Here is a 24,663-nt window from a genome sequence, read left to right as displayed (position 1 = left end):
TACTCCAAGGAGATCCTTCATAGTTTTTCGGAGTTTTCTCTTTATGTAACTCTTTTTTCTCTATTAGTTTGTCCAGCCACATTGGTCTTCCCAAACTCTCATCTCTGTCTTCTCAATTCAAAGCACTCACTGAGTTGTGCCTAGGTTTCTTCTCCTTGAGCCATGGCCCGGAAATTCACTCAAGGCAGGAAGTTGTGGGGATTACGAGCCTTACCTTATTTGTTCCCTGTCTCTCAGGGGTCACTTATCTGATGTCTTTTGTCTTTAAAAGCATTGTTTCATATATTTTACTTGTTTTTTTTTTCTGTTTTTTAAATTCTGGTGGGAGGGAAAATCTGCTCCCTGTTTCTATGCGAGTACATCTTTGCTGGAAACATAAACGGCATGCAAAACTCTGTAACATTTTAATCATGAAATTGGCTCAGTAGTGATCATAATATAGGTAAAATCTCCTATGTCTACCAGTTACGGTTCAGGAAAGTGGATCTAGCCTTCAGGATAACCATGCTCTAATAACCTGCTCAACAAATTGCTATGATACTCAACAAGGCGATTTTCTTTCTTTAGCATAACTTTTAAACTGGAGCAAATAAACATATGAGAAGATGAGTCTGTTTAAGTAAAGAGAAAAGTGTTTGCACTTGGATCCATTAAACACACAAAAAAATGCTTTTAAAGATAAGAAATAAATGCGAACAGCTAAGACCATTACTTTTTCCTCCTTGTAGAAGAATCATTAGCATGGTCCAGATATCAGAAAGTGACATTTAGCAATTAATTCTTCTGTTTCCACCCCCCAGAAAGATACCTATTAAAGTGGACCTTACGCTATATGACTTAGCTACACAAAATGTTTTATAGTTTTAAATTTGTACATTAATAGTTGTTCATTTTGACCAAAATGCAAACAAATTGCTGTGTCTTATATTTGTAATGCTCTTGACAGTGACAAATACTATAATTAGTAAGTGTGTGGCTGAAAAGAATATTATGGGATCAATGGTATACAATGAGTGGCTGAAGATGATTCTTTGAGCAGTGGCCAATACTATCCTTGCAACATTTTGTTTCTTATTTGGCAATTCTAGATTTGCAGTTAGCTTGGAAAGATGATGCAAGAGGAATCAAAACCATTTCTGATGGTTTTGTGCTGGTGTAAACAGAGTGGCTTTCACGGCTCTCTAGGTTCAGAGAGAATTTTGAGTAGCTCCAATTAGGATATTGGAGATATCTCTTTAACCTTACACATAGCATGCCACTTTGGTGCTCTGTCTTTCTTCTTGCCACTTGTAACTAACTGGTGATATTATAAGGAGTCTTGATTATCTGTGGTGGTTAGATAGAACCAGGCTATGTCAAGTGGTAGAGAAGGCATTACTTGTGCTGGGCAATCACTGGGCAAAATACAGGCTGTACTCTTTTCATGCAATAGGAGGACGGTCAGGTTCAGGCTATGAATAGTACTTGTTTGAATCGTGGCTGAGCAGTGTGTGGACATGGGCTCTCCTACAACACCTTTGGGTCTGCACCCACCTCCCCCCGCACTCTCCAACTCCTCTCTCTGGGACCCCCTCTTCTATTTCTTATCACATTCCCAGTCAAGAATGCCTTTTATTTTGGGGGCCTGCTCTTTTTCATATTTTCTTATCTCTGAGCAACATGAGAGCAGAAACTATGTCATCTCCTTGTTTTCACTGCATTTCTAGTGTCTAATACAATATCTGAATCCTAGAAAAATTCAGCTTACATTTGCTGAATTAATTGAATGAGTACAATTGTTTTGAAAAAGTTAAAATGTTAACCAAAAAATGAAGTTACTCTTATGCTTTCACATGCATATGAGACAATTTAATGGGTATTCTTAATTTTGTTCACATCTGTAGCAGATAGTGTGTATTCTCGAACACAGCTGTGACCAAGCAGCTCAAAGATAGATGTAAATACATAGATAGGTCCTTAAAATAATTATTTCATGTTCAAACTGGCTGTAACATCTACCTCCCAGTGTTGGCTGACCAGAAAAAATATTTGAATGGTTCTAACATATCAAATTATGATATGTCATATTTATGTGTGTGTGTGTGTGTGTGTGAGAGAGAGAGAGAGAGAGAGAGAGATGAAGGGAGGATGGGAGTTTTAAAAGGCTAGGTCCCCGAGTTTGAAAGGCTTCTAGTGTAATGTAAGGGACCTACTGGGGAATGGATCATTACAGCACACAATTATGAGAAGAGGGACCCGTGTCATTTAATGTGATCTAGCTGTTCTTGAGAGAACCAGGAAAGAAGCTTCACAGGTAAAGTAAAATTTGCCTTCAGCCTCCACAAGGAAAACATCAATGGCTTTTTTGGTAGAGCAGAAGGAAAGAACCATCTTGGTGACTAATTTGGATTTTCACTTCTTAGCCTTTCCAAAGCTCAGTTCTTTGTTGAGTTTTTTTTACAATGACCTTTTCCAGATTGAAACCGACTTCTCTGAGGGGAATATGTCTCTCTCATGTTCCAGGAATAGTGAGGAGGTGACACCCTAGCAGCAATCATGAAGCGACATCCCCATATTCTATTTTTGACTTGTCATTAATGAGCTACGAGGTCTTATGCGAGTCATTTACTTTATCCAAGCCTAAAATGTTTGTGTAGGTAATCTCTTCTGTTCCCTTACAGTTCTAAGAATTTGTGAGCCAGAAGACGTTTGGCTCTGGCAGTAAGGGGATTTTTACACATGACTGCTAGAAGTTACACCTGCCTGTTCCCCAAGGAACAGAAAGCTAGTCTACGTTAGTATCATAACCATTTTGATTTTTTCTTTTTAAAATAGTAAAATAAATATTTTAGACTTTTCTGATTAAATTATACACTGGGCCAAGGCAGCTCTCTAATTCCTTTGGGGGGGGGGGAATAAAGAAGAGGGCAGGAGGGCACGCCCTGGGGCCACAAGTGGCAACTAATCCGGCTTCTTCCGGGAGAATCACGAGAAGACAGTCGTGTGGCATCTTGGGACTTGCAGTTTATTTTAGGGCTGCTGTCCCTTAGTAATTCTTTGATTTGCGGATGATACAGACTACAACTCCCAGAGGGCCAAGCGCCACCAGTGGGGCCCAGTACGCTCGCTGCGGCTGGGCGGCTAGTTTAAGTTGCCATAGCTGCGAGTCAGGGCAGAGCACTGTCGGTTGCGCCGCCGCGTCGGGTCCGTAGCACCTTCTCGGTCACAGGTGGCCGTGGGAGCCGGGCAGGCCTCGGCGATGATCCGGCATTAAGGATCTAGGACTCTCCTCTATCTCAGGTACCTCCCCGCAACCTCCCCCTGGCCTTTTCTTTACCACTTCCCTGTCTTGTAGAGGTTTTAAGTCCCACTTCTCCATGTCCCAGGGGTGGGGACAGTGGCCGCGCGGAGATTTGGAGTAGGGCGGTGGCTGGGTAGAGTGTGTGCCAAGGTCGGGGGAGACGGCGTGCCTGGCATCCAGACGCCCCCTCCCTCAGCATGGGTATCCGCAGTCAGGTGTTTGCCAAGTTATCCAGGGAATTTGAACTTCGTTGTCCTCCTGCGAGTGGCTAGTCCTGCCGCTAGCAGCCACGAAGCCTAAGCTGTCAAGGAGATCAGCCTCGTTTTGGAGATTATTTCCTGGCCTGCGATATAACTTGCCGTTCTATACCTGTTCTATAGTCACAAAAGTTTGCTACTCTGGGAACGCTCTATCAGTCTTTCCTATGCCAACATGGGAGTTGCCATAATGTTAACAGTCCCTGGTTTGTGTTATTTCATGGGGACACCCGACACGTTTTGATGGGGCTCAGTCACTTCCGTAGACTTCTTTCAGAACCGCTTTGTAACGTTGTTTCAGAAATTATGTGAAGTGTCTAGCACAGGGCCTGGCACATTGCAAGTGCTCAGTATTTTTTATTTATTTTTATTAGTTATACAGAACAGTGCTCTCAAGTAGAAATATTTGTGAGCCACACACACAAGTTTAAATTTTCTAGTATCCACATTATGCCAGTAAAAAGAAACTGGTGAAATTAATTTCAGTAATTTATTTAGCACAATGTATCCAAAATGTGTTAATTTCAACATGTAGTCAATATGTAACTTATTGAGATATTTTAAAACTGGAAAGATGTTTTTTAAATGGTTCTAAGTCTTCAAAATCTTGTATTTTACACTTACAGCACATGTGAATTCAAACTGGCCAGATTTCAAGAGCTCTGTAGCCACATATGGCTAGTGACTACGGTATCGTGCAGTATAGGTTCAAGATTAAAACTTTGGTGGCTTCATATTGGCACAGAGAAATTGGGGTTTGTTTGTGACTCCACTCTTGGGGTGAGGGTTGCTGCTTTGCTCGAAGAGCCAAGTATGAATAAAACCTCTGCTCTCAGCATGTCCTCTCTGCCATTTCAAGACATGTCACTTGAACTCTCCACAGTTTATTTTGATTAACTTTTCCAGAATACTTTTTTTCTTGAAGTAGCTTATAGATGTAGTCCCAGATCTACTTTTTATGCGGACAACTACCAGGTCTCTGGATAATTTTCTGCGTATTTTTATACAGTGCTTTAAAACCAGTCACAAAGAGTTGAAAATATTTCTGTCCACAGCTCTTTCTTACAACCAAAGGGATTTTACTTATTTAATTGCGATACTAGATGTGGGAAGAACTGGGCAGCTTATAAAATATTTCCTTTAAGGGGAACAAGCATATAGTGTGTTAACTGGCTTAGAAATTCAATTGGGTCATTATATTCAGAAGAGACATGTTAAATTCATTACTCGATTTAGTTACCCGCCGATAGACATGCAGAGAGAGAGAGAGAGAGAGTACTTTTAGCTAGGCTTGGGCTACAATTCACACTGCATGATCTAGCCAGCTCAAGGGGAGACCAGGTGTGGGCAGAAGTGACCAGTGAGGAGTAGGCTGGCTGGGCACTTGGGTGTGAAGAATGAGTTCAGTGAGGTTTTTGCATGACCCAAGGAGCATGTCCTTTGTTCTCTGATATGCCATAAACTGCACATAGTGAGGGTGAGTTTATTTTCATGTTCTATTATTTTAAAAAATGCAAGGTTGTGGGTGTGTTTTACCCCTTGTTTTGTTTATCTATAGGTGGTTTGGGGAAAGTGTAAGGGCAATCAAAGATCATCACCTTGACTAGGCCTTTTGCCCCGAACCTCATGAAGAGATGATAGGAGGCAGACATATGTGCCTGAGAAGAGCACTGAGCTCAGTGGAGAGCAACACGGAGATTTGGGGGTGTGCTTTGTAAGTATGCTTTCTCCCTGCGTTTCTGAGATAACAAAGTTTTACATATCTATAGTGGAAAGGAATATGTCAACAACTAGTCTTTTAAGGGGGCAAGAAACCCCTTTCTCACAGTGTAGTATAAAAATTAAGTAGAATGCTTATGCATGGAGTGGTATAAAAATTCAGGGGAAGAAACTAGATACTTTAACAAAAGCAACAACGATGCAGATGTTTCTATTAGACAAGCATTTCAGAAGCTGTTTTGTGCAGGCACAGCAATAGGCACCTTTTGTGTGTTACATACATAATGGTTCTATTATGCTAGTCTCCATTTTACAAATGAAGCAGTCAAGGCTCAGGTAGCTTATCTGATTTGCTTGGGATTCTGGAGCCCAAAGAATGGTTTTCATCCCCAGGTGTTCTGACTACAAGTGTCAGTCCTGTCCAATGGGAAGAGGCCCCACTCTTGTCTCTGATGGCCCTCTAATGAGATTTGGTTGACAGTTAGCATTTTTAGGTTAATAGTACCATGTAAGCAAATCTTACAGTTATTTAACTCTGTAAAGGTTCAAAGGGTTCTATTATCTTAGTTTTTTCCAAGCTATAATGGTTCTTACATGATTATTGAGGTAAGAGATGGTTATAATTTGTGATTTCTATAAAATGAACATTTTCAACATGAATTGTCATTGATAATAAAGGACTACCCAAATTTTGCAAAGTAGATTTAAAATTCCAGACTCTTTGTAGCATTTTCATACTGCATTTTGATAAAGTTCACTCAAACATATAGAGGAGACCTATTGGGGCCTTGTAATAACAATCTTGACACATTTGTGCATAATATAAAAATATTATAGTAGATTCAGTAGTATTCATATAATAATGTCACTGGGTTGATTCTAATATGAAACATTTCGGTATATTCATGTTATTCTGTAGTGTGTTTTTGTTTCTTGTAATAACGTATTATTTACATGTTAGCACATAAAATTCTACCATGTTTCTTTTAACTGCTCTATAGTATTTCAGTTGACTGCATTTAATGTATCCCTTATCAGTAGATTTGTAGCTTTTTCTTAATTTTTTTAACTTCTATAATTCTGCCATGCAACTCTGTACATACATATACACATGGGATGTATACATACATCTTTTACATACATCTTTTGCTTTCTTAGGATAATATACAGGGTGGTACAAAAGTAGGTTTGTAATTGTGAGTATGCGAAACAGCTTGTTCTAATACTGTTATTTGTTAATTATTTTATTATTTTTCCCTACAAACCATTGTAAATCTACTTTTGCTGCACTCTGTACATAGAATCTCTGGGTCAAAATAGATGCATATTACTTATATTTTACTTGTCTCGCCAGATTGTTCTCCAGAAAAGTTATGTATTTTATTTAATATTCATATGGCAAGGTGTGCTCTTGTCAACCCTGGAGGTGAGAGCTCTTTTTTTCCTTTTTCATTTATACAAAACAGATAAATAAGAATATCATAATATTATCCTAATGTTCAATTCTTTAATCAGTAAAATAAAGTGTGTTATGTATTTGTTAGGGCCATATGCATTCTGTGAATTGCCTGTTTATATATCCAGTACTTACCTGACACCATACATAGTGATTACAATATTATTGACTGTATTTCTTCTGCTGTACTTTATATCCCCATGCCTGTTTTGTAACTGCCAGCCTGTACTTCTCAGTCCCTTCATCCTTTTCACCCAGTCCCCAGCCCCTCTTCCATCTGGCAACTGTCAGTCTGTGTTCTGTATCTATGTGTCGGTTTCTGTTTTGTTTTTCTGTGTTGTTCTTTAGATCCCATGTGTAAGTGAAATCATATGGCATTTGTCTTTCACCGACTGACTTATTTCATTTAGTTTAATACCCTCTAGGTGAGATGAGCAATTTTATAGATTGTAGAAAGGAGGCAAAAGCTCGATGGTGGGAGAGTGAAGGCTATAAATTGGCAAAACGGGTTTGCTTATGAACAGCAGTTGGTACATTGAAAGAGTACTGAGAATAGTCCCAGATGATAAAGAACCTAGATAATTTGGAGCCTAGTGCTTTATAGTACAGATAGATAATAATCAAGGAATGCAGGTAGCTGCAGATGACAATAATGAATTAAAATGATTTGCAGTAATTCAATCAGGGCTTCTAGGTTTGATTCAGTTGTTTTAACACATGCATTTAAATGGATTTGAAATACTTATCCTTGTTTTCTCTGTAAAAGACATTATCAAGTGTTCATATTTATACTGTTAGTTTAATCCATATTGTTTGAGGATGTAAGATAATTAATCTAGGCATTTCCCACAAGAATCATTTCACCCAACAATTATTTACTTAGTACTAATTGCAAAGTCCTCTTCTTTGAAATTTATCTCTGGATTAATCAGACAGGATAATAAGGAAATTTGATTGTAAATTTATTTAAAAATGTTCCAACTACATGGCAGGTACTATGCTAGCTGTTGAAATACAACTACGGATAAAATAAATGGAGTCTCTGGTAAGATTTTGAGTCTGGTGGGGAGACAGACAGTAAAAACCAATTAGCAACCTCAGGACTGTGATGAGTTGGTATCCACTGTGGATACTTGTTCCAGGGTAGGGGTGCTGGCAGTGAAGGACGGCTTTCTAGGGGCAGTTTCCTATGAGTTGAGGCTTGAAAGAAAAGAAGTTAGACAAGGGAAAAGAAGTGAAAAGAATGTTCCAGGCAGTGAATCCAGCTTAGGTTTGATGACAAGGTGAGCATGACATATTTGAGGAATTGAAAAAAAAATTCTATGGCACAAGTAATTATATTTCATGAAGATGTTTAATAAATGTCTTGCTGTAATTATAAAGGGATACACATGCAGAGGAAGGAAGGATCACTTCTGGCTGGAGATGGAAGGCTTTCCTGAGACTGTGTTTATTGAGCTATGCCTGGGAAGATGAGTGGAACTTAAGTTGGTGGTGATAGTAGACAGCAAAAGGCATTCCAGCCAGAACTAATGACATTAATGAGGGATGGCGGTGGGAGAAGACTAGCTGGTCTTATGTTTTCTGTGGTTCTTTCGTTAAGACATAGGTGGCTGGCTGAGGGTCTTGAATTCCTGCTTCAAGAAGCTAGACTCGGTCATGTGGCCAGGGGAGTGTCGATGAAGCTGGAATGTATAGGAAAAGATTCAGAGTTAGAGAAACCATTTTGGTGGCTAGGAATGAGTTAAGAAAAGTCACGGATTTATGAACAGTGCCTGTGGCAATGAGAAGGATTAAATGGTTAGAAACCTGGACCTTGGAGGAAGGTTCAATACTCAGCTCTGCTACTTGGTAGCTCAGTAGCTGGTATATCTTTCTTAGCTTCTTTAAGCCTTTTAGGTGTATAGCATGTGACAGTAGTGTTTACCTTGTAGGGTTACTGCATACAGCAATCTGTGATGTTAGAGCATTAGTTATTCAGCAATATTTCAACTTTTGTTTTTTGAAGGCTTTTGTAATGAGGGTCTTAACTGGAGTCTACATTCATTTACTTCCAATAATTAAATTTCATTATAAATAGATTTCTTTCTAATCCTACATCTTTAAAAATATTTATGTATACAGTTAAAAACATTCCAGGAAATAGTTCACGATAAGGTCAAAGTTAAGAACTCCAATTACCTTTAAAAAAATTTAGAACTTATTATATTTTGGAAAGAATATGCCAGTTTTTCTGTTTATTCACTTTTAAAATTATGAATAAAAATACCATTGAGAATATTTTGCTAAGTGAAATAAGTCATCCAGAAAAAGCCAAGAACCATATGATTTCACTCATACGTGAGATATAAAACTGGAATTCACAGACACAGACCACGGTATGGTGGTTACCAAGGGGAAAAAGGGTGTAGTAAAGTGTGAAGAGGGGCAAATATACGGCGATGGAAGATGATTTAACTTGGGGTGGTGGGCATACAATGCAATGTACAGATCATGCATCATAGAAATATACACTTGAAACCTACATAATCTTATTAACCAATGCCACCCCAATAAATTTAATGAAAAAGAATAAGAAATACAAAACTCTTGAATAAACATGTCAATTAGTTCAATAAAATATATTCCAGTTCTTTATTATAGAAGACCTAAAGAAAAGATCTAAATATATAAAGTAAGAGTGGGGGAAGGAAGAAATATGGGAACTGAGAAACAGTGTAAGAAAAAGAAATAGATAATACATGTACACCAAAAAGAATAGCTTTAAAAAAAATTTAAGGTTTTAGGGTATGGTTTCTGGGAAAAAATAGGAATGCTTTTCTGCCTGAAAGAGGTTGTAAATATTCTTAACAAGAGAAAGAGTTATTTAAAAGACATCTTAAAATAGCTGTAGAAAGTTGGACTTATAGCAGATTTATGTATTAAATCCTTTATATCTTGTATCCATTATAACAAATCTCTTGTCTTAAGTAAACAAGTACATATGGCATACTCTGACATTAAAAGCATTTCTTGGGATGGGGGTGATAAGAAATATGATAGGGAAGGGCAAAGAAAACATTTCAGTGATTGGGCAATATATTTGGAATTTACACAATCCTTTTACACCTAAAAATGTGTTGGAGCCCTCACTGGTGTGGCTCGGTTGGTTGGAGCATTGTCCTGTAACCGGAAGGTCGTGGGGTTGGTTTCTGGTCAGGGCACGTGCCCATGTTGTGGGCTCAGTCCCCTGTTGGGGCACATGCTGGAGGCAGCCAATAGGTGTTTCTTGCATCTCTCTCTCTCTCTCTCCCCCTCGTAAAATAAACTTTTTAAAAAATGAACATGTAGTGGAAAAGCCCTGGCTTAGAGATAAGAGATGAGTTCTAGTTCTGTTCCTGTAACTTTTTAGCAAAGCAGTCATGGACAAGTATTTTACTCAGAGCTTTGTTTTTCTTTAGTAGCAAAAGTAAAGGGTTGTAATTATATCAACTTTATAGGATTTAATGGAGATCAAAAGAGTAAATGCTAAAGAAAATGCTTTGTAAGCTATAAAGCAATGTGCAAATGCAAGGTATAAATAGCAATAAGAAATATTTCCCTCTCTTAAAATTTTTAGTATTGTTTGTTCACTAGGGAAGTCAAGAGGAGTTTGTTTATACTTTAGAAACTAGAAGGGAGAAAACAAGTATTATGCTTTATAACATATTTAAGAGACAGCTTCTTTCTCATGAAAATCTTAATGCTACAGGGAACAAATAAATAGCGCCAATTGCTGTTTTTGATTGCTAGATTTTTTTCTCAAAAATTGCTAGCCTGTCATTTGTTATATCAATTGCTTGTGTTTATTTTATGCGTCCTAATTTGAATTTGTCCCTCTATTAACCCCACCATTAGAAGACAGTCTGAAAATAACCTGTTTCTCAGGGAGAGTAGTTTTTTTAAAAGATTTTATTTATTTATTTTTTTAGAGGGGAGGGGAAAGGAGGGAGAAAGAGAGGGAGGAAACATCAGTGTGTGGTTGCCTCTCACATGCCCCTTGCTGGGGATCTGGCCTGCAACCCAGGCATGTGCCCCGACTGGGAATCTAACTGGCGACCCTCTGATTCACAAACCGGCATTCAACCTCTGAGCTACACCAGCCAGGGCCTCAAGGAAAGTAGTTTTGAGAGGAAACTTCAGGAAATTAACTGTTTTCTGAATCAAATCAAATGATTTATTAGTAAACTACATATTGTCAGTGGATTGTCCTTGGTGCCAATTCAGCGCCAATAGGAACCCCCAATTTGGAGTAGAATGAATACAGTGAAGAAGGAAACTTGATTCAGTGCAAACCAGGTCAATTGTGATACAGCATGGCTGTGATGTGGCCCTGGGGCCAGGCAGCCCTGGGGCCAGGCCCCTCTCCAGCTAGATAGCTCTTCGCTGTTCCTTACTGGCCTACTCTGCTCCATGCTGGTCTGCTTTGTACTGTGCTGGCTTCTTTTGTGCTGGTCTGCTCTGTCCATTCTGTGTTCTGTGCCAGAGTTCTCTGGCCTGCATTGATGTGTCTTCTGTGCTCCAGTGAGACATCTTTAGTGTTTTATCTCAGCCAGGGAAATATACTCTTCAGTCTTTGGTGGAAGGGCAAAGTGCATGCTCAGAGCCAGAGGGGAGCTAGCTGATATCCCAGAAGTTTCTGCTCTGGCTCCTGATTGATCTGTCCTCATGCAAATGAGGGCTCCAAATCTTCATAGTTTGATTGGTCCAAAAGGTACTTTCCTGATTGGTCATAAATGAGCTGCTGTGGTGGAGATGTTGATGAGGATATAACTGTGCAGCTCTGATTGGAGAGAGGAAGGCCTCAGTCCCATTGGTTGAACTAGGGTACCAGGAACTCCTTCATAAGAGCTGGCTCAGCTGGCAGAAACAGTGAGGGCAGGCAGTTCAATGCAGAATTCTTCCTGAAGTGTAGTATGTGAGAGGTCCCTGTGTAGAAATGGCTGGTAGGCTCTGTTTTTTAAAATTTGAGCCCCACTAGCCATCAGGAGCTCTTCTTCATAGGTATGTTTTTTTCAGGGTTCACAATATAAATCATTTAGCTTTTGCTGTATAACAAAACATACAAGGCATACAACAATAAACAGTTATTGCTTGTACAATGGGTCAGCTGTGCTATCTGCTTATGATTAGACTCATTTATTTGGGTTCAGCCGGCTGGTTGGCTGGTCTGCTGATCTAAGCTGTAAGTTGCTTCTGGTGCAACCCTGTGTCCCACACCTTCCACAGGATACCCCGGCCATGCACTCTAGGTGATGGAAGAGGCACAGGGGAACAAGTCCAGTGTGTAATCCCCTTGCAAGACTGCTTGTGTCGTGTTAGCTAAAATCCTATTGGCCAAAGCAGGTCACAGAGCTGAGCCCAGAGGAAGGGGCCTGGGCAGCTAATTCAACCTATAGTACGAGGACAGTGCATATAGGAAGGGGTGAAGAATTGGAGCCAAATTGTGCACGGTACTACACTTTTGTTCTGAATTTAGTTTTTGATATATACAATAGTGTGAAAACACTCTAAGTGGTTTGGTTTAAATCAAGCCCTTTGGCTGTAGTAGTGTCTTATCCTGGTTTGGGAGTCCATAAGCATGGCTAATATCAAAGCAGTATTACCCAGTCTCCATTCTGGTCTGTAGAGGAATGCATTATGTCTTAAGCATTTAACCTTGATTAATTCTTCCCCAATTGCTGATTTTTAATTAGGGAAACTTCCTTTTAAAAAGTGAACTTGTTTTTTCTTGGTTCTTTATCCAGAATAAGGCTGCAAACTCACCTCTAGTAAGTGGGGTCGATCAGGTAGCAGGTAAAGCATGCCTGATGGGGATTCGGGGGAACAGGAAGGTGCATGTCTGGCTCTAGGGCAGCCGTTATTGACGTCCGTGTTGCCATGGGAAAATTTATCCCCGGCGATGCCAGATCTTTGGGTTTTTCAAGGGAAGTGGGCAATTAAAATTTTTATGTGAAATCTATTTGTTTTCAAATTAATATTTTAAAATAGCATAGTATTATTTTCAAATACATGTTAGTTGGCTGGACTTGGTCTATAGTCAGTCTCCCAGTTTTCATTCTCTGATTTAAACAAAATGGTATCAGAAACTCAGGGATTCCAGTCCCGTCTTTGTCCAGGCTAACCTCTTGCCCAACCTGGGGCAGTTTGGACAGTCACTAGAGGATGTCTGTCCATCCAGAGGTCTTCAATCTTGTTTGCTACTTTAGGAGTATTGTAGTACGTGCTTCATTTTTAGTCCGCCAGCAAACACAAGGGCGCGATTCCGGGACTTTACTACAAGTAATACATGCATCACAGGGGTTTCTTAGCATCCATTCTCTGTAAGTTTTCTCTTGAGTTTTTATTTGTTGTTTTTTAAAAATCTTGACATGCTTCTATTTAATTTTGTAAACTGCCTCATTTATTTTAGAAATATGTGTGGGTGTATGAGTTTAAAATATGTATCATTTTGCTTGTGAGAGAGGGAGGGGGTTATTAAATAACTTTCTTTTAAAACTACACTGATTTTTAACAACTGGCGCATATATAATTATCTGAGCAGCAGCTAATCCCCCCCCCCCCCCCCCCCCCCGTGTCTGAATGGCATTTTGTATGCTTCATGGCCTTTTTTTAGAAATGCTCATGCCCCCTGCTTGGGAGGCCCTGGTTCATGTGACTCTGCTCCTGTTCTCTGAGGAGCTGGAGCTGGGGGCGGAGCCTGACCCGCGTCACCAGCGTCACCCTTGAGATAGAGGTGTGTGTGTGTGGAGGCGGAGAGAGGGAGGTGGCGTGGAAATGGATGGCTGCAACAGGAATAAGTGAAACATACAATAAAAAATCAAATCTAGCATATATGTATCTAAAAATGTTAATTCTGTAAGTCAGAAGTTCTCAAACGGGGGTGCTTTTACCTACCCATGCCCTCCCCACCCCAGGGGACATTTAGCGGCACTGGAGACAGTTTTAAATCCCTTCCATGGTGGAAGGACACCAGCGCTATGCTTCTTGGTGCCCCTCTAGTTCTTCTGAGACAAAGGGCCTTTTCACTGGATCCTGTTGCCTCCTCTCGTCTGTCCGTCAAACTCCTACTCATCCTTCCTGAAGAGTGGAGCGATCCTGGCCCCGGTGCCCTGGCATTTGGTTGTATTACTCAGCTCACTGTAGGGAGCACTTTTACAGCTCTTTCTTTCTTATCAGGGATGCTAACTTAATTTATTTACTTTCACCTTTCATTTCTAATGTAAATGTAATTCAGTAAGTGATGAATGCACGATCTATCTGTGCAAGTTTCTCTTGATTGTTTCCTGTGTCTTACATTATCTACTGACTTAACAGAGAATTGGCTGTTGATTTTGATCTTATATGAACTTACCAAAACGATTTGAGGAGATTAAGTTACAGAGGAGCATCGATACCAAGAAGCCAGGCACAGCTGAAAATTGTGCATGATAACCTTTCCTGGCCTGTTAACTTTTTCTTTGGAACAATGAGGCAAAGCTCTGAAGTCCTGCAGCTGTTGACATGGCGAGAAGTGCATTATAAAATTTGAACTTGGATAATGATTAAGCTTAAAATACACTCCCCGCCTCCTGCAACCCCCTTAAATATCAGCATCATTACCTTGAACATGTCTTTGAGGACGGTTGCATTGGACAGGTACAGCTGAGGCACTTGGAGGCCACAGAAGCAATCAGCTACTTAACATGCACTAGTCAGCCTTTGTGAAATGTCACCCCTGATGCTGGGTGCTTATCTTTTATGGAACAGCTTGCAAATCCTAATTGTTTTAAACTGGCTCTGAGGAAAAGAGACTTGAGAATCAATAAATTACAGCTCTCGTACATACAAATGTGCATCATTATAATGAAGACGGTCGGATGGCTTCTTAGGTCAAATAACAATAGAGGTGGGCTTGAGTTTGTAAAGCTCACTGCCAGTCCTCTTATTACAGGGTGAAATGCAGCTTCACTCCCTCTGGTCGCCGTTTGCAGGTTTGCACGGCCGCGTTCGTTTTTGATGGATAGATCTCAGTGGGAGTGGATTGATGAGGGTTCATTACTTGCTCTGGTGGCGGTATGTCTTCTTTATAAGGTTCATTAAGGCAGAGACAACAGTATTTATGCCTTTAAATGCTGATGTGCTGGGAAGAGCTAAATAAACTGTCTTAAGAATTGTACCATCTGGTTTCAGACCCAGGGCTTTCTTTCTCTCACACTGTGGAGACTTTCACCCAAGGTCACCCATCATAGCCCTCTCTAGTCTTGGAAGAAGCTCAGCGTCTGAAAAGCAGGCAGCATCCGTATTATTGCTTTCTCATCAACGGGATGTTTTGTTGTACCAGTAGGTGGTAGTAAGAGAATATTTTCTGTTTTTTTTCCCAGTTGAAGGAAATGCCTTTCTCACCTTTAACCAGAATTTAGGTGATTCAGCTTTTTAAAATTGTTCTTTAAGAGTTCCTCACTCATTCTTCAAATTTAGCAACTTCTTCTTACCAACAAATGTCGTGCTGAGAAACTTCTTGTGATAATGAGAATGATTTTCTAATCCAACTAAACTTTTTCCTTTTACACCTTTAAAACTAATGATGAAAATATTCCTTGAGCATACATAGATGTTTTTCTACTAGTCTTAATAATTCTTCTTTGAGCTTCAAATTGTAATTGTGATTCAATATCATTCATGAACCATTTTTAATTTGTTTTCCAAAGCAGAATTCGATTGCAGAAACTATGCCAGTACACGTTAACGTATTTTCACATAGTCCTTCAGCTTTTAAGTTCATTCCATTATTAAGAATGTTTCTTTGAGAGTCAGTTTTTGAATCTAGTAACTCATGCCCTTTGGCAAAATTGCAAAGTGAGAAATAGACGTAATTTAAAAAGTGTTTTTAGCTCATAAACCCATGATAAATGGTTCCTTTGGACAGCTAGTACCCTTGAGTGTGAAGCGGAGATGAGCGCCGCGATCCCGTTTCTTCAGCTCGTCAGCTGGTGAAAACCAGTGACCTGACCCCACCTGGGCAGATGTGAGGGGGCTGGGAAGTATAATCTAGAAGGTGTCAGGGGGGAAAAGGAAACAACTGCCAAGAGAAAGGGAGTTCCGGACGTGTAGCTTTTGTTTAAACACATTTTCCAGGTTGTCAGCCTGTTATTAATCGGCTATCTCTGAAGGTCATCTTTATATTTGTTTTTTTTAAGCATACACTGTTTCCCTTTCTGATAATACATTCTCTGTAGAAATTTCAGGGGAGATAGAAATGTTTAGAAAAATAGAAATCTGCTGTAAACTCGGGATGGTAAGTATACTTTCGCTGCATCCTCTTCCCTTGTTGTCATTACCCCTTCCTGCTCCTCTAATTTCCATACTGGTAATTTACAGTGAGTGTAGGGTCACTGCTGCCATTTGGAGGCAGTGTGGTTCCCTCACCCAGATGTCTGGGGAGCTCAGATAAGCGGTGTTCTCATAGCCTTGAGACTGGGTCCAATAAACGGTTTCCCTAACACTGAGTGGGCTGGCATGCGCAGCATCTTGTTGTTATTACATAATATTCTGGCACCACACTGGCTTTGTCTATATGTAGTATGTAAGGGAGTTAAGACTTCCTGCTGGGGGACAGGTGACATACAGAGACACACAGGGACATGCAGGGGGACACATGGCTTGCAGCGTGTGCGGCTTACCCACTCCTGATTAAAGGCATGTCAGACATCCCAACATCTCTGTGAACATTCTTCCCTGTGCTCGAATCCCATGAGTCTCTCCAGCCTTGAGGGGTTGCAACGCAGTCACGTATAGACTATATGGGATGCTTATTAAAAAACTGGGATTCATACTTTTATCCCTTACATTGTGGTGAAATGTCTCCAGGATCAGGGTGCTTAATGCCTGTGTACTTTTCCATTGTATGAATGTATTGCATTTTAACCGTTCATTTTCTTCTCATTTGAAATTTAAATTATTTTTATTTTCTTCTAGTATAACTTCTCAGTCAACACCCTTAATATACATTTCTGTATGTATTCCAGATGATTCTATTAGGTGAACGTTGAAAATGTAGTTACTTGGTCAAAGGTACAAACTGCTCTTGATAGATATGGCTTGTTCCCATTCAGACAAGTTCCGTTAATGTACACATTCCCCGTAGGACAGTGGAGGAGTGCTCTCTGACCCGTAGGGTGACCATAAACATGATCATTTAAAGGAAAACAACTTAATAGGGTAGAAAAGTGTTTCCTTGCTTATTAGGGAGAACATTTTTTTCATGGCCATGCATATTTGATTTCTTATGAACATTCTCAGTATGTTTTTATCAACATGAAATGAATATAATACTTTGGGTACAATTTCTTTAGGAAGATTTCCAGAGGCCTGTTCAGTTTTCATGAATGCCACTGATATTAGGATATATTATTTTTATAACTAATTTTTAATTGTAGTATAATACATTTCTATTGCTGAACAAGGTGTACGATTGGTATTTATGCATTCTGCTTTTCTTCTTTAGTCAGCTATCCTAAGGGGCTCTCAGGACTGTTTTCATGGCCCTCCACACATTGTTCTCTGGTGTGTGTTCTCCACACTGGTTCTGGTTATGTGGCCGGAGCCTCTTGAGAATGCCGGTGGCCACTTTCTTCTCATTTCTTTCCTTCTCCTTCCACCAACTCTGTCTGCGGAGTGGCCGTGTGGCTGGTGAGAGACTGACACCTCTCGGCCGGACCCCTGCTCGCACAGCTGTCTTCTGCGCTGTGACGCTGAAGGTTAGGCATTCTTCCCGGCAGTGGTGACAGTCATGTTTCACCTTTTGAATCGTCAGTGATAACTGAAGGAAGTGCTAACTTTTTATCAACAATGAAAATAATCTAATTTCTCTTTTGTATTGTAAGCAGACTCTTTAATTTTCCTTAGTTTAACATTTATGACAGTCATGTAATTAAAATCTGTAGATGGTTGCTAATGTTTCATACGCTATTAAAATATATAAATTCTTAGATATATCTTACCTTGAATCTTGATATTTCCATTAGTGTTCTACCTGATGCAGGAGTTTGAACATCTTTACTGTTCAAAGTAATTGAAATTAATATCTGAAGACTGTGCATGTGTGTATATTAGTGAACTTCATGCTGGAAAGTGTGCTTCTATCTTAGTGAAAGTATGTAATCTTTAGTAGGTGTAATAGGTCATTTTTTTGGTATTACATGACAACTAGACATAATTTAGTTAATATTGTTCTTAATTTTGTTTAATGCTGCTAAGATTTTCTGTTTTAAAGTTAAAAACAGATACCCCACATCTTTACTTGTTAATATTTATCAGTCAATTGTAACATTTGTTCCATTAAGAGAGACTGTGAAGTACAATGCATGTACCTTGTGGTAAAAGTATGACCATAAGGAGAGTTATACACAAAATCATTCTAGCAGTTATCCCAGGCGAGGTGGGACAGGAATAGTTTTGGGTGAAGGGTGGGGTGGGAAGGTACTAACACTTCATTCATAGTATTCTAAAATATTTTATTGAAAATATTAGAAGCACACACACATCAGAATGGGGAATAACAAGAATAATATTAAGAATATATTCTTAAGAAATAATAGGAAAACATGATAACAGAAAAAGAATGATAGAAATAGGAAAGAATAAGAAAAATAATAGGTACTGCAGATGGTAGATACATGCATACTTGTTATAGTTATCACTTCTATTTTATTTTAAACATTTATCTAAATCATTAAACATAGCCATAACATTATTAGCTGTGATTATTTGTAGTCACGTTGAAACTCAGATCGTTTGCTCAGGTTTCCCGATGTGGGAGGGAGCCACACTGAGGGCGTCGGACCTTCGTGCTTGCAGACGGGAGAAGTGAGACGGGAGTCACAGTGGGGAGAGAAGAGAGCTGCGGCGCAGAGGGCCTCGGGCAGAGGAGAGGAGGAGTCTCACAGGGGGTTTGTTCTCCAGCCCTTGTCAGCTAGTACGAAGACTTTGAATCTTCCATTGATTCTTTTTTTGATGTTACAAGGTCAGACTGTATTTCACTCTGAAAAACCTAAACTCACAGCAAAGTTCTTTGCCTGTTTATTTAGTTTTATTTTATCTAGTATTTTAAAATCATGACTGCTTTCATTTAATGCTCTAGGATCTATATATTTTTAGCAAGTTCTTTTTATCTTCCCTTTAGATGTATGGTCATATACTTCCCAGATGCATTCAGAATCAAGATCCAAAAGGTCCAGAATACTATAGATCATTAAAGAAAGGCTTCATCACACTGTATCTAATAAGCCAGAGAAAGTGGCCATATAGATTTTAGGAAGAGTATGACAATTAATGTTAACGGTTACAGTAACCCCCAGTAAGCAAAAAATAGAATTATTAGAATAGTCAATAATAATTATTAGAATACTAGTCAATTATTATTATAGTCAATTATAATAATTATTAGAATACTCAATAAAGTATGAGAGTTTTCTCTGATACTTCTTTGTCCCAAATACATTTTGTTTCTTCAACTTCTATAAAAGGTTTTCTGAAACTTTTGAGGTTGTCTTGCATGAACTGAAAGTGAAGTAAGGATGGGAAAAACATATATAGAGAATTGTTTACTGATGAAATTACCCTTAGTATGTTTGACTTCCTACTTTGGTGGAGATATTGATGATACCATCTTCCTACATATTTGTTATAGAATTTGTGCCTTTGTTATAGCATTTGTTTACTGCTACTATATCTTAAGTTAAGGTGCATGGAAGTATTCACTGTACACTGGGATTCTTTTATTTTAAGTAATTCTGTGTCCATTGTATGTTTGTTTAAAGATACATATACTCTTACAGCTCAGTAGAATGGATATCAGGATAATACTGAGACCTTCAGGTCTTAGAGAATCTGGTTTTTCTTTTTAATTGCAGAGGTACCAAGCTATCTGTCCTATTTACCTATTAGTAGGGTTAAGTGAGGTACTGTATGTGAAAGTGCTTTTAAAATTTTGTAACATTGCACAAAACTAAGAGATTTTTATTATTTGGAATTGTAAATAAGACTAAAATAATATTTGAGGAATTGCTCTTTGAAGGCAGAAAAGACAAAGGAGGGAGAATTACACAGGGAAGTGACTTAACGTTTTTAAACTGTGTGTTTTGATATTACCATAAGTCAATGGACTAATGTAATAAATACTTCAAAAGATCAAAAAGTAAACAGTTAAATTAATCTCTCATTCCCATGCTCTTTACCATTTGCTTGACCATGGCCTGAATTTATTTTTAAGGATTTGTGTACATCAATGGCAGAATCCTCCAGTGATTCAGACCACTTCCGCTCTCGTGACCGATTGAGTCGATGGGCTGCGAGGTCCGTACACCGGGAACTTGGGAATCGTCCTGCACTGGATGTCACCGAGAAGGTCAACTCTATAACAAGTACTTTACAGGTGAGTTTAACAGGGCTTGCATTGAATCGATCGTAGATAGTTTAAGCTGAATAATAATTTTGGTCAATGTATTGGTTTTTTGCTACCATAGTGAATTGCTGCAAAACAAATGTCTTAGATAACAGAAACTTATTTTCTTACAGTTCTGTAGGTCAGAACCTGACCCTCGTCTCATTGGACAAAAAGTTGGGGTGTTGGTAGGGCTGCATTCCTTCTGGAGGCCCTGGGGAAATATCTGTTCCCGTGCCTTTCCCAGCGTGTAGGGGCTGCCCTCATTTCTTGTCTTGTGGCCCCTCACCTTCACATCCTTCTCAGATCGCATCACCCTGACTACCTCGTCTGCTTCCCTCCTCCACTTTTAAGGGTGTTTGTGGTTACACTGTGTGTTCCCAGTAATCCAGGATAATCCCTCAAGATCCTTAATATAATTACGGTATGTCTGCAAAATCCCTTTTGCCATGTAAGATTACAGGAATTAGGGCTTGAACATCTCTGAGGGTTCTTATTCTGTGTACCACAGTCAGTAAGGATATTTGAAATATGTGATAGGTTGGAAAATGTTTTGGGATAAGGCCATACTTCCAAATAAAATATGGTAGGAATAAAACCATTAGGGATTACCATCATTTAGCTTTTTGTGGACATGTGCCTTTAGAAAAATGGTTCATATTTTGGCTTAGTAGATTATTCATGGGTGAATAATAGTGAGATGCCATTTTGATTTAGAGGCTAACCTTTGACAGTGTTTGGAAGTTGGAGTGGGGCAGTTTTCATCCTTCCATAGAAAGGGCTTGGAAAAAGAAGTGGGGAAAGGGAAAAAGAAAACTCAGAAATTCATTTTTTTTTTTGGAGATCAGACTGTTGTCCAAGGTTTCATTTGCAAGGGTTTGATCACCAAAATATGTAAAGAACTCACATGATTCCACTCCATGAAGATAAACAACCCAATTAAAAAATGGGCAAAGGACCTGAACAGACACTTCTGCAAGGACATACAGAGGTCCCAGAGACATATGAAAAGATGCTCAGCATTGCTAGCCATCAGGGAGATGCAAATTAAAACCACAGTGAGATACCACTTCACACCAGTCAGAATGGCCATCATAAACAAATCAACAAACAACAAGTGCTGGAGAGGTTGTGGAGAAAAGGGAACCCTAGTGCACTGTTGGTGGGAATGCAGACTGGTGCAGCCACTATGGAAAACAGTATGGAATTTCCTCAAAAAACTAAAAACGGAACTGCCTTTTGACCCGGCAATCCCACTGCTGGGATTATGCCCTAAGAATCCTGAAATACCAGTTCAGAAGAAGCTATGCACCCCATTGTTCATAGCAGCACAATTTTTTAAAATATATTTTATTGATTATGCTATTACAGTTGTCCCAATTCCCCCCTTCTCTCCCCTGCACCCCTTCTCCCACCCATGTTTCCCCCCTTTAGTTCATGTCCATGTGTCATACTTATGAGTTCTTTAGCTTCTACATTTTCCGTACTATTCTTGCCCTCCCCCTACCTAATTTCAACCTACAATCTATGCTACTTGTTCTCTATACCTTTTCCCCCTCTCTCCTCCTCCCACCCCCTGCTGCTAACCCTCCATGTGCCCTCCATTTCTGTGGTTCTGTTCCTGTTCTAATTGTTTACTTAGTTTCTTTTGGTTTTGCTTAGGTGTGGTTGTTAATATTTGTGAGTTTGCTGTCCTTTTACTATACATGTCTTTTCTTTATCTTCTTTTCTTAGATAAGTCCCTTTAGCATTTCATAAAATAAGGGCTTGGTGATGATGAACTCCTTTAACTTGACCTTATCTGAGAAGCACTTTCTCTGCCCTTCCATTCTAAATGAGAGCTTTGCTGGATAGAGCAATCTGGGATGTAGGTCCTTGTCTTTCATGACTTGGAATATTTCTTTCCAGCCCCTTCTTGCCTGTAAGGTCTCTTTGGAGAAATCAGCTGACAGTCTGATGGGAACTCCTTTGTAGGTGACTGTCCCCTTATCTCTTGCTGCTTCTAGGATTCTCTCCTTCGTTTTTACCTTGGCTAATGTAATTATAACGTGCCTTGGTGTGTTTCTTCTTGGGTCCAACTTCTTTGGGGCTCTCTGAGCTTCTTGGATTTCTTGGAAGACTGTTCCCTTATAGCAGCACAATTTACAATTGCCAAGTGCTGGAAGCAACCTAAGTATCTATCAGTAAATGAGTGGATTAAAAAACTATGGTACATTTACACAATGGAATACTATGCAGGAGAAAGAAAGAAGGAACTCCTACCGTTCCTGACAGCATGGGTGGAACTGGAGAGCATTATGATAAGTGAAATAAGCCAGGCAGAGAAAGACAGATACCAAATGATCTCACTTATAAGTGGAACCTAATCAGCAAAACAAACATGTAAGCAAAATATAATCAGAGAGAGTGAACTTAAGAACAAACTGACAGTAGCCAGAGGGGTCAGGGGAGAGAGATAATGGGGGAAAGAAGGGGAAGGGTTGTTAAGGAACATGTATAAAGGACGCATGGACAAAGCCAAAGGGAGTAGATTGGAGGATGGGAGGTGGGGATGGGTGGGGTGGGCGGCAGTGGTGGGGTGAAAATGTAGACAGTTGTACTTGAATAACAATAAAAAAGTTTTTAAGAAAGGAAAAAATATTGAATCTCTTCCTACCCATTAAACTCTTACCTTTGCCTTGCCTGGATAAGCATGCATTTTGGCTTTTTATTTATTTTGGGTTAATATGCTTAGATAAAAAAAAAAAAAAGGCTACTTTCTAGTGGAGGGGCCATAATTTGATTTGATTTTTCTTCTTAAACTTTTTGAAACTGAAATTACAATGGATTTTGGAGTACATATTCTTATACTTTTCCACCAATGAGACATATTAGTAAATATATATTTTTGGAAGAAATGCCTCCATTAAAACCTCAGGTGAAACCTAACATGTTTAGGTCAATACCATTATTGTTATGGTTAGAACTAAATTTGTTGTTCCTAGCTAAATGTTAAAGGATGCTTTTATTTCTCTTGTAATTAAATTCTGAGGTAAAGTAATAGTTGAAATAACATAGATCCAGTGATTTGCTTCCTTTTTTTATTCATCTCCATTTCCCGCCCTCCCCCCCCCCCCCCACCTGACTTGCTTCTCTTGTGCACAATCTACTAGATTTGTTATTTTAGGATTCTTTTTCATCAAGAGAGTGCACAAATTGATAATGAGGATTTTTTGTTTGTTTGTTTTTGGTTTTGTTGTCAACTTATTATGGAACCTTGGATAAGGACTTAAATTATGTGCTTCAGAACTCATACAAGTAAATTGCAGATGGATTTTAGTTTTTCTCTCAGTTGTGTTAATAAGATTTAATTGATATTTATTTATGAAGTATATTGATATCTAACTTAACTATGATATAAAGTGTATCTTCTACAAATGATTGATTTAGCTGTTTGACATACTAGTAAGACTGATTGGGAAAAATGTTGTTTGGAAGAATTAATAAAGTCCATTTTCTTTCTTAAGGACACCAGTCGAAACCTACGACAAGTAGACCAGATGCTTGGACAATATCGAGAATATAGTAATGGACAGGCAGGTGCTATAGAACACGTAAGAATGTTTGCATGTTTGTATTTTCTCTTACCTTTTTGGAAATGCAGAGTTGAGGATTAGGGATGTGAGCTAAAAGAGATAATCATTGTGAACAGTTTGAACTTTTAGAGTGCTTCACAATTTTGTAGTTTAAATTTAGGTTAGCTGGTCAGATGGATTGCCAACTAGCTCATGTTGATTAGATTCTGCTGAATTTGAAAGTGATAAGTCACAGCGGGAAGAACTCAGGACATGAATTAAACTGAGATTTACTAAATTTGGGCTCAGATACCTCTCATGGGGAGTTAAGAATTTTAAGGATGGTTTATTTTAAAGCAATACACACTCATTGTTTAAATAAATAATAAAACTCCTCCCTCCTGGCCCTTCTGAGTCCCACTCCAAAGAGGTAACAATTTTGAGACTTTCTTGTGTATCTTTCCAAAGATTTTCTATGCCTGTATAAGCATACTTTTGATTGGTTTAAAAGCTGGAATCATATATAAAGTTATGCAACTTTTATTATTTAGGAATATATATTTATATCATTTTCTATATGACACATACCTCATTCATTTGAACGGTTACACAGTACTCCATAGTATAGGTGTATCTAGTATTTATGTATTTATTTTTTGGTTTGGTGTTATTTTAAATAATGTAGCAGTGGCCACTATGGTACATTGTTTTTCTTTAATCACATGCTTCCTGGGAGCAGAGTGCTGGGTTAAAGGATATGTGTACTTACAGTTTGCTAGATATTTCAAAATTACCCTCTCAAGGATATGGCAATTTGTACTTACTTCACATGGGGATGTAAAAGGAAACATATCCAAGAATCAGGAGTAAATATAATATTTTTATTAATATTTTGCTAATTCAATTTATCATTTCCCTCTTTTGAAATTTAATTTGTCTGCAAACTCTTAGAAACC

The 24,663-nt window shown here is 38.9% G+C and overlaps 1 protein-coding gene across 7 annotated transcripts in view; it reads left to right on the top strand.

Annotated features, from left to right (window-relative positions):
• The first annotated feature begins 3,089 nt into the window (after positions 1-3,089).
• CEP128 (centrosomal protein 128) overlaps positions 3,090-24,663 on the top strand; it is a 433,346-nt gene continuing 411,772 nt past the window's right edge. For 4 of the 7 annotated variants that reach the window (XM_036012788.1, XM_036012784.1, XM_028507575.2 and 1 more), the window contains exons 1-4: positions 3,090-3,279; positions 5,096-5,251; positions 19,983-20,144; positions 23,660-23,746. In XM_036012788.1, the coding sequence (XP_035868681.1) occupies positions 19,998-20,144; positions 23,660-23,746 (234 nt within the window). In that variant the 5' untranslated portion in view covers positions 3,090-3,279; positions 5,096-5,251; positions 19,983-19,997. The remainder of the gene's footprint in view (positions 3,280-5,095; positions 5,252-19,982; positions 20,145-23,659; positions 23,747-24,663) is intronic. The other 3 variants (XM_036012791.1, XM_036012780.1, XM_036012776.1) reach the window with 2 other exon arrangements.

Source organism: Phyllostomus discolor, chromosome 1, assembly GCF_004126475.2.
Source record: "Phyllostomus discolor isolate MPI-MPIP mPhyDis1 chromosome 1, mPhyDis1.pri.v3, whole genome shotgun sequence".
NCBI classification, from domain to species: Eukaryota; Metazoa; Chordata; class Mammalia; order Chiroptera; family Phyllostomidae; genus Phyllostomus; species Phyllostomus discolor.
This window is presented reverse-complemented; position numbering and strand designations above follow the sequence as displayed.